The 14493-nt window shown below is 39.9% G+C and overlaps 2 protein-coding genes across 2 annotated transcripts in view; both read left to right on the forward strand.

Moving 5' to 3' along the window:
* Window positions 1–14493, forward strand: part of LOC6650420 (choline O-acetyltransferase) — a 31843-nt gene that overhangs the window by 1392 nt on the left and 15958 nt on the right. Inside the window, exon 2 of the mRNA XM_047009334.1 lies at window positions 1328–1615. Within this exon, the coding sequence (XP_046865290.1) occupies window positions 1328–1615 (288 nt within the window). The remainder of the gene's footprint in view (window positions 1–1327; window positions 1616–14493) is intronic.
* Window positions 1553–13371, forward strand: LOC26529871 (vesicular acetylcholine transporter). Its single transcript, XM_023180043.2, has 2 exons — window positions 1553–1615; window positions 10297–13371. Exon 2 carries the CDS (start codon window positions 10761–10763, stop codon window positions 12474–12476), a length of 1716 nt encoding a protein of 571 aa, XP_023035811.1. The 5' UTR covers window positions 1553–1615; window positions 10297–10760; the 3' UTR covers window positions 12477–13371.

Here is a 14493-nt window from a genome sequence, read left to right on the forward strand (position 1 = left end):
AGTCATGATATAATCAATCAATTAGAAGTTACCCTCTAAATTTGCTTTAACCTTCCCATGACTTTGAGGAGTAGGAGTAGAGCAGCTCAGCAGACGGAAAACAATTCTTATTACTTTTTGTCTTATTACTCAAAATAAAACTAGATAAAAGCAGATAAAGCTATGCAAAAGAATTGGACTCTCTTTATCTCTTTCTTTTGGCCACTTCAATCTAATGCCCGACATTTGAGCCAGAGAGCACAAGTTAAGTCTTGATAAATTGGACAACAAGAAGAAATCTAAAGGCAAAGTGATAAATGACAAAGAAATTGGCACATTGAGTGACCATTTGAAAGGGAGATCCAAAATTCAAACAATGGCGACATAAAAAGGTAGTTGACTGCATATCCTTCTCTAGAGAGTCCTCTCTAGTCATTTGATTTTCATTTGTTCGCACCTGATTATCGTGCTGGGAATCGGGCGGTGTAAAACAATTATGCCGTGTGATTTGGAGATGAAAAAGAATAAACCCCTGTATGTATGTATGTGTGTGTGGACCCACATAACTTACATAACCTACCGCCTGTGTACACCTGGATGGCTCTGTGTTTGGCACAAAAACCACAGGAGGAAGCTAAGCAATCAGAGGAAAAAAAACAAGAAGAAACACACTCAGTTTGGCCAGACAGGTAGCTCGAAAAGAAATTGATTTTCTTTGCAAATGCGCGAATGCGAACAGAAATTTATTCAAATGGGCTCAACTGGGCGAGAGTAATGTGCATGGGAAAACCAACAACGCGACGGCGGGCAGTCGGCAGCCAATTGGCTGACTGTCTCCATCAGGCGCATGCGTTGTATCCTGCGCCGTGGAAAGCTCATTCGGTCGGTCCCCTGCTCGCTTGGTTGGACGGGCAGCGTATCATCAGCATTCCAGGCTGAATACCGACAAAATAACGGTATACCAGGCGAGTAGCGCTTACCATAGCCAGACAGAAGTTACCTTTGCTCCTGCCCGGACGACACAACGCACGCTTGCCTACTTGCTGTCCGTTGGCGTTGTCTGGCCTCTTCCTCTCCCACACAGCAGAGTTTTTGTGTAGATTCTTGATTTAGAACAAGAAAACTGCGATTTCAACTTCGAATTCAATTATACAACATTTGCAGAATTTTCGCGTCCATTGTGGAGTTGCGGTACACGGTGTAGAGTGTCAGGTGTTCGGTTCGGTTTGAATTCGGTGCGAGTGCTGGTGTGTGTATTGCTTCGTGGTGTGTATCTTTTTTGTGGCTCAACTTTTTACATAATCCCCCACCAAAAAATTAAAAATAAGTGAAATTTTCAAAATCTGAGCCAAGAACGATATCTTAGGAGAATCTTTTGAAAATCAGGAGAAGAACGGTCGCGCGCCTTTGTTTCCTCCTACCCGGATTTGGGTATTTGTCTGCATCGGAACGAACGTGGCGTCCAACGAGGGCAACACCAGCAGCGCCGCGGGCAGTGGCGCGGAGTCAGCCGCACTGTTCTCCAAATTGCGTAGCTTCTCCATTGGCAGCGGTCCCAACTCGCCGCAGCGTGTTGTCTCCAATTTGCGCGGTTTCCTAACACATCGCCTCAGCAACATCACACCGAGCGATACAGGTGAGTTCCTTTAGGTTCTGCCACCACCACCACATTGGGTAACAATGCTGCAATTTATTCGAGTGCTTACGTAACCTGACGTTTCTAAAAATGCATATAATTAAAACTAAACAACATCTCGTCTGCAAACACAAGAAAAACCCGAGCCACAAGAGCTCCAAGTGGTGTCCTCCTCGTTGGCCTCGTCATCAAAAGACCTCCTCTTCAGCATTGTCCTTTGACCAACACACGAAGCTCCATGTGTGTGTGAGAGAGGGAGTCTGTGTATGTGTGTATACATGCCCCTCGACATTTGCCACATTTCACAGGGTGGGCACATTTTATTTATGGCCCACTCATCTGACAATGAGTTTCACCTTTTTCCTCAATGAGCGGTGACCCAAAATGGAATGGAACAGTAACATTTCACTGTCTGCCACCGACTGAGACGCGACCTCGTGAGTCCTTCTTATGCAACACCAAAACAACAAATGCTTGTGAATTAAACACAAACCCAGAAAAAAAAGCAAATGAAAGAAATTTTCAAACTATTCCAAATCATTAAGAAATCTTTAAATCTCCAGAAATTTTTTAATACTTTGAAGCTTTTCTTACATAAGTAATACATGTATAGAGCATTGAATAGATTCAAAAGCACAAACGAATTATTTGGTTTTTTAAATGTCGTGTATTTCACTTAAGAGTCACTGGCTTCTCACAACTCAAAGAACTTAGCACGCTGAAAACCGAGGTCTCCTTGGATCTACTGAATAATATTGCGTTTTTCACATTTGAATTTTTCATTAATATTATGTATCTCTTTGAAATCATCGTTAGGATGTTGTTAGAATTGTATGATCTCAATAATTCGAGCATACTTTAAGGCGCAATAAGTAGTTATGAATTTAGTTTTGATTTGTTAAGTGTTGTGTTAGGGCCCTTAATTTGATCTTTGCTAAGAAGTTTTGACTTTTTTTCCTGTTTTTTGTACGTTGAGAATTGTAAATGAACTTAGAAAATGATGTGGCGTTATGATAAATATCTTCAAATGTTGTTTGTTTGCTTCCTAGGTGGACTTTACCACAGCTAAGCCTTATCTAAGGTTGTTGCACTTAAAATGTTATATTTGACGAGAACTCATATTTTATCTCTGGCACCAATAGAGAGAAATGGTTTATTAAATTCACAAAATTATTTGCATATTTGTTTAATGGCAGAGGTTTTAATAACTATAAGAAGTAGAACTATTTTATTTTGAATATAGATTTGTGCAAAATGTGTGCTGATCAATTTTTGACCCTGCGATTTAAAAAAAGGAAGTTCAATGCCCATATTTAAGGAACATAAAAAGATAGATCTACCAATTGTAGAATATTGATTCGGGTGGCATGGATGCATATCATTTATTAGATTTTGGAAATAAGTAATTGAAAAGAAGATGAAACAAATAGATGAAAAGAAAATTAATTAAAATTAACTTTAGTATAAGACTCGCTATACACTAGAAAATAAGTTAATTTATTTATGAGGGTTTGTACATATCAAACAGTTTTTTCACTTGCTACATAGTCAGCGAGCGTTGAGACAATAATGAGAGAATTCAAATTTAAATGTTTTCTAGATGTTTGTCTAGATTTCAACCTCTTTGGGTTTTAGCATAAATCTTACTAATTTATAAGATTATTATTCAGGCAGCACAAAAGGCAAGGAGGCTATCTGTATAGCTATTTCAAGAACCACCACGTTCCATCATCATCAGACTTATTGTTAGCTAAAGAATCTAGAGTTTTAATGGTCATGCCCCATTTTCAACGCTAAAAGTAGTTGGGAATTCAAACTACATGTTTTCTAGATGTAGAAGATTAAAATGTCTAACAGTTCTAAAAGTCCCATTAAAAAGTGTGTTAGAGTATACTACTCCATATTCATTTATAATCTATTTATGCCCTTGCATGAGGTTTCTCAGCGAAAAACAATTGAAGTAATATTTTAAAAAATGCTTTGACAATATCGCTGATACGCTGTCAGCACACAGAATATATGACATAGTATTTTAATTGATGGCATTTTTATCAATAGGCGCCTTTCAGTGTAATTTGGACAATCACTTCGATTGACATCACCTGAACACCACACAATTATTGATCACTATTGGTGCGCTTTAATTTGCTGAGGTCAGAATCAGACAACTTATTGAGCCAAAGATGGAACATGCCCTTCATGATTCTCTGACTAATCAAATTTGTGTACGCTGTTTAATTAAGTCATTACAACCACTGAAATGTTCAGTTTGCCGATTTACCAAGATATGAGAATTTCTCGTTGGATGGAATTGAGGGGAGGCTAGTTCCTAGCCACCTGACAGCCTGCCTGCCACCAGGACTAAACAATTTTATTTGGTCCTTGGGTCTGCGGATACGGATGCGGCTGCTGTGCCTGCTGCATAATGAAGGCAATAAATATAAATTTCACACACACAAACAAAAATACAAACGAGACAACGGCCAACGTCATTAGATTGTTTGCCTTGTAGACGCGTTTGTAACGCTGATGTGTTCATAGCGGTTTCTTGTCAAAACAGAAAGGGTCCCAACCATCTAGCCACATTCAGCCCGGAGGGTTGGAAACTGGGTGGTGGTGGTAAACCTAGAAACAAAGCCTGCCAGGAAGGTAGCTCGTAATAAGCTAAACGAGAAACAAGTAACGCATTTGTCTTGATGCTGTCTGATAAAAATTGTGCCCCGAGTCCCCCCATGCCTGTGTTTGTTGTTTCTCTGCGAGGGTTGGCCATTGAGCCATCAGTGGACTCGAAGAGACGGAGGGCGTTTGGCAGAACGTCTGCTTTTGGCGGCATCAAGCAACGATAGCAGGAGCAGCGACATCAGAAGTCGTAAAACGGTCGCTGATGGTGTTGTTGATTGCTTCTTCGCATTAGCAGGACTACAAATAGCCACATTTTGTCTTGGCCCAAGAAACAGACCCAAAGACCTGTTCTGTTAATCAAAATTGAAAGAGAAAATTAAGTAAGATGAAAAAGAAATTGTATCGAAAGGTAATTTATTTTTCTTCTTACATGAAAGAAGGCCATAAACTTTACAAGTTCGAGTAATTTATGTGCAAATCAATTTGTAATATGAGATGACTGACCAACAACACAACGACACACATCCAGACCGAGTCTGAAAGTTAGGGGTGCACATGTGAGGAGGACTCAAAAGAAACACTTCCACCATTCCGCACCGCACTTCCACTCCCATTGAATAGGTTCTCCTTGGCCACGCCCAGTTAATGTTTTGATTTATAGGCAGCCACACACTAAAGGGGCAGCCCTTTGGTGCTATTACCCATGTAGCTAAAACAAAATGGCGTCAACATTTCACTTGTCCCTTTCTGCTCTTTTTGTACTTTTATGATTATAGAACTTGCCTTGGGCTGAGTGCCAGCAACAGCATCCATTTCCCAACTCCATAGGGAATAGATAACAGCCCAGCTAAAGAGAGCAGACAAGACACCCTAGTTAATGCTTTGAGCATTTCGAAAATTTAAGTGAAAACTTTTTTGTGGCAACCTACGGCTAAGCCACATTGCGCTTAACCCAGTGAAATCGATAGGGGCAAAGACAAGGCAATTAAACTTGAAACGCAAATGTCGTCACTCCACCAGCGACAAAGGAACGCAGCGAAAAGACAAGAAAAAAGGGGGTTAAGGCTAAAGTGCCAACCACATTAATCGATCAAGAACGACAAAAAGACAGCACACACCTATAAAGACATCGATACAGAAAGACCAAAGGTGTGTGTATGTGTGTGGGAGAAAGTGGGAGTGGGCTTAGTCTCATTAGTTGACCACAGTTCATTAGCAGCCACAAGCAAATCGAGCACACAAATTGCAAGCGCCTGAAATTAGGCAATAAATTATAGTTCGCCCTGCCTATCCGGCAACCCTTCAGGGCTCAGCATTCAACATGAGGCACAGGCACTTGAACAAAGCAGCTTACAACACTTGCGGAAACTCTTACAAGGGGTGATTTGTTCTTCCATCGGCAATATCTCTCCATATGTATACACAGCTCGATAGGTCGACTTGGAACACTTGTAAGGATTTCACGCTGCCTTTTTGTCAAGTGGCCGTTGGGTGTGAAAAATACAGCTTAGTATTAATATTGCGATGGATACACTCACTGGATGGAAACTTGAAGCTTTTTTTTTCATCCATATCATTTAAAATGCAAACAGCCCCCCCAATAGCCAAGGACAGATACACTTTTGTATACATTTTTTATGGTTTACCCTTCAGGAAAATGAAATTTTATTTTACGCTGATTACCTCGTCAGACACACAGACGAAGGCGGCACACCCAACCACGCCCTAAAAGCCAGACAACCAACAATGTTGAATATTATTTATTTGCCACCCCAGCAACAGGGGGGAAAACTGCTGTCAGAGTTCCCAAGGTAACAGTGGCAGGTGACAAAAAATCGCCAATCATCTTAAAGGTGAAGCCGCCTTTCATTTCAAAAAGATTCCCAGTGCATAACGAATCCATGCTACCATATACAAACATGGAAAGATTCGTTCTGCTCCGTCCCAAGGCAAATTCAGATGCATTTTTAATGAACAAAAGTTTCTGTTTTACTGTGAAGCCTTTATAAGCAAAACACATGGGTTTCCATAATTCACTTGCGGCAAAAACTGATGAAAGCTGCGCCAAAATGAAAAGTAAGCAAGATACCAAAACGCTTGCCTGCTAATTGTGTCGATTCGAAACCATAAGCCTGGCCTTCTGGGGTTGCGACCAACAGTCGCAAACATGAAAAGGAAACCCGAATGACATGATGCCCCAGGATAATGAACACAGACTGCTCAACAAAGACCAAACCAGACCAGAACAGACGAGGCGAGGCCATTCAAATTAAATGAATGGAATGAAGCAAACGCAAAAACCGAAAACTGAGACTCTTTCGCTTTCAGAAATATTTTTGATATAAATGCTTATGCATCGGCGACTGGGAAATTTGTCAGCTGTAGCTATATGGGAAAATCAATAAAATTATACAAGCGTAAACGCTGAAACGAACACGGTTGGTCTTTAGAAATTCCTTATTATTATAATCAACATGTAGCCACACGTTTCTGCACTTGACTTGAGCAGCTGCAGGCGGCCCATGAGCAACCCCCAATGCAGATGAAAGCTGGCCCCAGCAACCACCATATCCCCCCAGGGTCAAGAGCGACCTCCCACCTGGCCAGCGCCTCGGTTTGCCTGCAAAATAAGAAAACTTGAAAATTAAAGTCCATGGAAATGGAAGTGGAATGGATGGAAACGGTAGAGCTGCACACAGCATAATTGACTCACGGTCCCGCCTCGATCGAGGGCAGTACATAAAAGATACATATGTACATATATACAACTTGGATTGGGGATTCTGGAGATGGGGTGTTCACTCTACACATGAACGTGGTCATGAAAATTTAATGATAAAACGAAATGTTTTTGTTACGTCTATGCAGTAAGATACAGGGAGGGGGTGAGTGAGCAGGGTCTGGGAGGCGTGCCAGAATGGGGGAGGCCAGAAGTTGGTTCTATAGCAGCACACGTCCTGTTTTAATGTTTACCCAAATGGGGGTGGCTTGACTCCAGACTGTGCCAAGGTAGCAAAAAAAAAAAATAAAATAATATATATGTATGTACGTCGAAATTAGATCAACAATGATAGCTGGCATGGGACAGAGCTCGAGCCAACACAGACAGACCTATCCGACATTATCAAAGTGGATTATAAAGCGAAACAAGATAAAGTTGTGAAAAATATATATACATACATATGTATATACAAACAGTATTTCCTGTTTCCAGGACAGCAAATAAAAACTATTTTCATCAAATTAAGTTGCATTGGATAATACGTTAACAAAAAAATCCCCTAAAATGGCTCTTGACTTCATTCGTAGGTGTCACTCGGCTACCGAAATTCATATACTATATATTATTTGAAGGAATTACTTATTTTACTTCATGATACTAATGCAAATCTTTGGGAAACAGTTTTTATACCCTTGCAAAAAGGGTATATTAATTTTGGTCAGAAGTGTGTAACGCATAGAAGGAAGCATTTCCGACTATATAGTCATATAAAGTATATATTTCTTGATCAGCATGACGAGACGAGTTCATATAGCCATGTGCGTCCGTCCGTCCGTCCGTCCGTCTGTCCGTCCGTCTGGATCAACGCAAACTCCTCCTAGACCGTAAAAGCTACAGAGCTGAAATTTTGCATGTAGGCTTGTATATACTGCAGGCGTTGTATATCTCGGATTCAGCCGGATCGGATCACTTATCATATAGCTCCCATACAAAAGGCAAAGTCACGAACTGTGACTTTTCTTAATAACTTCGTTATTTTCTGAGCTATTGTCATGAAATTTAGTATTAGTGAGTTAATTACACATATAAACGACTGTGCCAAATTTGATTCAAGATCGGGTGTCTATATCATATAGCTCCCATAGGAACGATCTTTCGAAAACAGTGACTTTTGTCAATAACTTCGTCACTTTTGACGCGATTGCTTTCAAATTAAACATTTGTTAGTTTAATATATCTATTAATGACTGTGCCGAATTTGATAAAGATCGGGTTACTATATAATATAGCTCCCATAGGAACGATCGGTGGAAAACAGTGACTTTGATCAATATCTTAGTTTTTTCCTATGCTAAGATTGTTGGCCGTTCTTTCGCAAACATTAGCCTTTTTAGCTTGAACATTTTTCCACTTTGATGGCTATAGGTAAGGAAAGAGTTACCATAAAAGTTGCAAGGGTATACAAACTTTGACGTGGTCGAAGTTAGCCCCGGCCCTCTGGTTTTATTGTAGAATTTGTCATATAATTTTTATATATTCATATTTTATGCCCTCAAGCTCACACCTATTAATATGGCCATGAGTGTACCTCAAGTGTTATCATGGCAATGAGAAAAAGGGGAAATCCACTTATTATTTATACTTTTCCTAATTTCGTCCCTGGGTTCGAATTGTATACAACTGAATAATGTAGGCTTTAAGAAAAAACGTAATAATGTCAAAGAACCTCTATGGGAGTTTTCGTGCAACTCGAATTTGACTTGAATTTTTTTTGTCTAAGTGTACACTTTTTTGTCTAAGTGTACAAGGAACCAGAGGGCCGGGGCTAACTTCGACCGCGTCAAAGTTTGTATACCCTTGCAACTTTTTTGGTAACTTTTTCCTTACCTATAGCCATCAAAGTGGAAAAACGTTTAAGCTAAAAGGGCTAATGTGTCCGAAAGAACGGCCTACAATCTACATAGGAAATAACGAAGATATTGATCAAAGTCACTGTTTTCCACCGATTGTTCCTATGGGAGCTATATGATATAGCTACCCGATCCTTATCAAATTTGGCACAGTCATTAACAGATATATTAAACTAACAAATGTTTAATTTGAAAGCAATCGCGTCAAAAGTAACGAAGTTATTGACAAAAGTCACTGTTTTCGAAAGATCGTTCCTATGGGAGCTATATGATATAGTCACCCGATCTTGATCAAATTTGGCATAGTCGTTTATATGTGTAATTAACTTTACAATATTAAATTTCATGATAATAGCTCAGAAAATAACGAAGTTATTAAGAAAAGTCACTGTTCGTGACTTTGCTGTTTGTATGGGAGCTATATGATATAGTGGTCCGATCCGGCTGAATCCGAGATATCCATCCCCTGCAGTATATACAAGCCTACATGCAAAATTTCAGCTCTGTAGCTCTTTCGGTCTAGGAGTTTGCGTTGATCCAGACGGACGGACGGACGGACGGACGGTCATGGCGATTTGAACTCGTCTCGTCGTGCTGATCAAGAATATATATACTTTATATGGTCGGAAATGCTTCCTTCTATGCGTTGCACACTTTTGACCAAAATTAATATACCCTTTTTGCAAGGGTATAAAAAGGTTGTTCCACTTGAAGGCTTAGTGTGTGGGTCGCAGTCCTTGTTGCTCGCGTGCCAGTCGAGAGGTCCTTCGACCTTTTGTGTGGAGAAAAAGCAATAATTATAATTACGGCAACGACTCAGGGTTCAGCGTTTTTGATGAGTACAACCACGTGGCTTAAAGTGTATTTCTACTTCACTTTTTCAACATTTAACACAAGCCGCAAAACCCAATTAAAATAATTGCCATATAATCTCCTGTTTCTGTTTTTTTGCCTGAATATGCAATTTCAATAATTATAAATTGTACCTATGTACATACCCAGCAACCTACACTAACTATATGTATATATTAATCACTATATATGTATGTATAACAATGAAGGTGTGTGGGTATATACATATATGTACATATCTATGACATAGTCTTTTAGTATTTGTTTTATGATTGAAATGTGTGTCTTACGAAGCTAATCTTATATAAATCGCTGTGAGAAAAATGCCAAGAACTAATCCTAACATTAAACATTTTCTGTTCACCAGCAGGCATCCTTTTGCAACACAGAAACAACATTTCAATCATAAAAGCAAATGAATTCCTATTCTAAATATTAATAAAAAAATAATAATCGAAAACGAAAATGAAAATGAAAATGAGCAAGAGATGCATTTTAACCAATGAAATTCAATCGAAATCCAAATTATATGCCTAGAGAAAGACTAACGAAATCTTGTTTCTGTGTCGTTAAAGGTTGTTCACTGGCATACCAACAACTCGCACACCTTCAATAGCAACAACAACAACAACTCTAACTGCAACAACAACACGAAATCATGTAAAAGCACAAAAACAATAACAAGTGCAGGAAACTCAGTTAACCACAAAGCAACGAGAAAAGTAAAACCACATTAAAAGCTGCCGGCCAAATCCTTTAAACTGGAACTGAAACTGAATTTGGAATTGGAACTGGAACTGCCACTGAGACAGGCAATTTGTGTACACCGGAACCAGAAACGCTGACGTGTGTCAAACAATCGGAGAGCAATATCCGAAACAAAGATCATGAAAACGATCAGCTAGAAAACATTTTGAGAAGATCAATTCTAAAATTAGTAAATATCACAACAAGAGAGAGAGAGAGAGAGAGAGAGAGAGAGAGAGAGAGAGCAAAGAACTTTTAGTACAAAGCAAAAGAAAAGAAAAAACAAACCAAAATGGCCTCATTTCAAATACCTTTAATTAACCTCGAGATGCGCGAGGTCAAGGAGATCGTTTGGGAGAAGATTCAAGAGCCGGTGAATCAGCGTCGTCTGATCCTGGTCATCGTGTCGATAGCCCTGCTGCTGGACAACATGCTGTATATGGTGATAGTGCCCATTATACCGGACTATCTGCGCGAAATAGGCAGCTTCGATGACGGCCCAACGCCACCGCCACTGCGAGATAATATCACGGGCAAGATCATACCCGTGCATCACGATCATCACGGACAGGACTCGGCAACGGGCATACTGTTCGCCTCCAAGGCCATTGTGCAATTGATGGTGAATCCATTCTCTGGCGGACTTATCGATAAGATTGGTTACGACATACCCATGATGATTGGCCTGACAATTATGTTCTTCTCGACGGCTGTGTTCGCCTGCGGCAGCAGTTACAGTGTTCTGTTCTTTGCACGCTCCCTGCAGGGAGCAGGATCGGCATTTGCCGATACAGCCGGATTGGCCATGATTGCGGATCGCTTCACGGAGGAGAATGAACGTTCTCAGGCGCTGGGCATTGCATTGGCGTTTATCAGTTTTGGGTGCTTGGTGGCGCCACCGTTTGGCGGAGCTTTGTATCAATTTGCCGGCAAGGAGGTTCCATTCTTAATTCTGGCTCTGGTCTGCCTAGTCGATGGCTTGATGCTGTTGCTGGTGATGAAGCCGTTCAAGGAGCAAATCAAGCAGAGCAAAGAGGTCCAGGATCAAGTAATTCCGATTTGGCGCCTCCTCATGGATCCCTATATAGCGGTATGTGCTGGTGCACTGACCATGTCCAATGTGGCTCTGGCCTTCCTCGAGCCCACCATATCGCTGTGGATGGAGGACACAATGACCACAGATAACTGGAAAATCGGCATGGTCTGGCTCCCAGCATTCTTTCCCCATGTCCTGGGCGTGGTCATCACAGTAAAAATGGCTAGAAAGTATCCGCAGCATCAATGGCTGATGGCAGCCGGAGGATTGGCTCTAGAGGGCTTTTCCTGCTTCATCATTCCGTTCTGCAGCGGCTACAAGATGCTTATGCTGCCCATTTGTGTCATCTGCTTTGGCATCGCCCTCATCGACACTGCCCTGCTGCCAACTCTGGGCTATCTGGTGGATGTCCGCTATGTCTCTGTCTATGGCAGCATTTATGCCATCGCGGACATTTCGTATTCCATAGCGTATGCCGTGGGACCCATCATTGCCGGCGGTGTGGTGGAGGCCATTGGATTCACTGCCCTCAACTTTCTAATTGCCTTCTCCAACCTGGCCTACGTGCCTGTGCTTCGCAAGCTGCGCAATATCTACGACTTCAAGCCGTTCGAGAACGAGGCCAACATCCTGATGCAGGATCCACCCAATAAGGAGTATCAAACGTATGTCATGCACGATCAGAAGCCAGTCGAAGGCGGCGTCAAAAACCATCTAGAGTATGGTCAGCAGTATCAGCAGGAGCAGGAGACGAGTCTGAATGACCAGCAGTACGACTATCAGCAGTCCGGTGGCTATCAACAGGATCAAAACTATCAGCCTGGTTATCAGGAGCAGGGCGGTAGCTATCAACAGCCACAGCAGGGACAACAGCGAGTGGCTAATCCCTTCCAACAACAGCAGCAGCAGCAACAACAGCCGCCAAGCAGAGGTCCTGCTGCCCCAGCCAATCCATTTAGACAAGGATTTTAAACTGTTGTCTTACAAAAAAGAAAAATTAGCATTAATGAAATTACCTTTTCCGTTAGCCAGTTTATCGTTTTCGTTATAGATTCACACGATTCTTTGTTGAAGCAATTACTACATATATATATAAACCTATAATTATTATACTATATACATATAAATGATATAGGCAAGTGGTACGTACACTATAACAAGCATGACATGCAGTTACATAGTTAAAGCAAACAGAAGTAATGCCTTGCACTGCACTTCTCCCGCCCAATTTTGTATTATACACACAAGTTGAACTACGCGAAAAGCGAATACCATATGACATATATATGTAAATATATATATACATAACTCTATGTGGAGTTGTTCCGATCTATCTCGGAACTCTCTATGCCCTATACTCAGTAATCAAGCAGCCGTTTTCGTGTCTATCAGAGAAGCTAGAGAAACCAAAGAGAGTTAGTCATATATAGATAGTTAGGTCAGATCAGCGGATGAGAGCAGCTCTCTGCCATATCACATAAATATCAGATATACATACATACATATATACAAAGTTAGTTATAAGCGGATGGGCTGACCATGCAACCCTTGGCATCAAATGTCGCCGTTCCACATGCAATGGCATCAATATCGCAGACATATCAAAACGATGCACAACAATTAGAAACTCTTTCGGGTGCCATTGTGGCGGGTTTGATGGATCTGAGGCGACCACCTGGTCAGCTGGTCTATATGATTTCACTTTCGCGAAAACCACTGAAATTTATATAATTTTTATTTTGATTTTTCTAACATAAGACACAACCAAGGTAACGATACATATCAGAGTCTCAATGGCTCGCCTGTTTAAATTACCAAAAGTGATATTACTTATTGCTATTAGTCTATATATCTATATGTATACACTTATACATATATATACCTATAATACCTATTTATACATATATCGTATCATATCAGTAAATTACATATGTTTAGGTCGTACATATATTATACGTGTACATATAACGAAAACAGCTCGAAACCAATTTGAAATTATTCAAAGTTTCACATTTACCTACCAATCAATTATTATTTGCTTGTGGACTCTATGGGCAGACAGGGTGAATCCCTGATCCATTGCCTCCCTTTGGGAGGTGGTGCCGCCATAGGAGATCCCTGATAGCATAGCATAAATGTGTGTACCTTGTGTATAAGCTAAATACATACATATATACTTATATATACATAAATATCTGTAGGCAATATTCTCAATTGATTTCAATTGCACCAACATTTTTTTAAAGAGGCGGCCTTTTCTGCCACGCATATATATTATACACCCCCAATTAAATGTATATTAAATTTGCATTTTTTATAAAATTATATATATACACATACCTACATATATGTATGTCGGATTGTCAGAAAATATTTTGATGGAAATGGTATGGATATATCCACAAAAACATATCAGTGAAACGTGCATTCTGGAACTACACTTACGATTGCCATCAATGAGACAAAAACAAAGGCAATTGAAGGTTTAATATGTAGACAGATAAACAGAAAGACAGACAGACAGACGGAAAGACATCAGCTAAATATATATATACATACATACAAACATATTAAAAAACAGCAACAAAAATCCACTGATTTTTAGGCAATTTTTTGAGTTTGATCATGTCTATATTAAGTATTCAAAAATAAAATCACGTAAATAGTATTCAAGTTTTATCAATAACTTTACTATTCCAGATTATTTTTTTTTATTTCTTCTTGCACACATGCACACATAGTTACATATACACCTACAAAATCTAAGTAATCTTATATCTATAAAATGAAATTTAAACTCATGAAAAAATCTCCCATCAAAGGTATCAATTAAATCGATGAAAGACAAAGTAGAGGCAAACAATTATATACATATATATATATATATGTGTAATATAAAGAGTATATTATAAATATAATAAACAAAACTAAAAACAATTAAAATAGGCAATAACAAAATTTGTGCTAACAAATGCAAGCAAATTATGTT

The sequence above is a fragment of the Drosophila willistoni genome, chromosome 3R (genome assembly GCF_018902025.1).
Source record: "Drosophila willistoni isolate 14030-0811.24 chromosome 3R, UCI_dwil_1.1, whole genome shotgun sequence".
Taxonomy (NCBI): domain Eukaryota; kingdom Metazoa; phylum Arthropoda; class Insecta; order Diptera; family Drosophilidae; genus Drosophila; species Drosophila willistoni.

Excerpts from the sequence above, each read along its gene's own strand:
- LOC26529871 (XM_023180043.2), top strand. The coding sequence starts at position 10,761 with ATGGCCTCATTTCAAATACCTTTAATTAACCTCGAGATGCGCGAGGTC.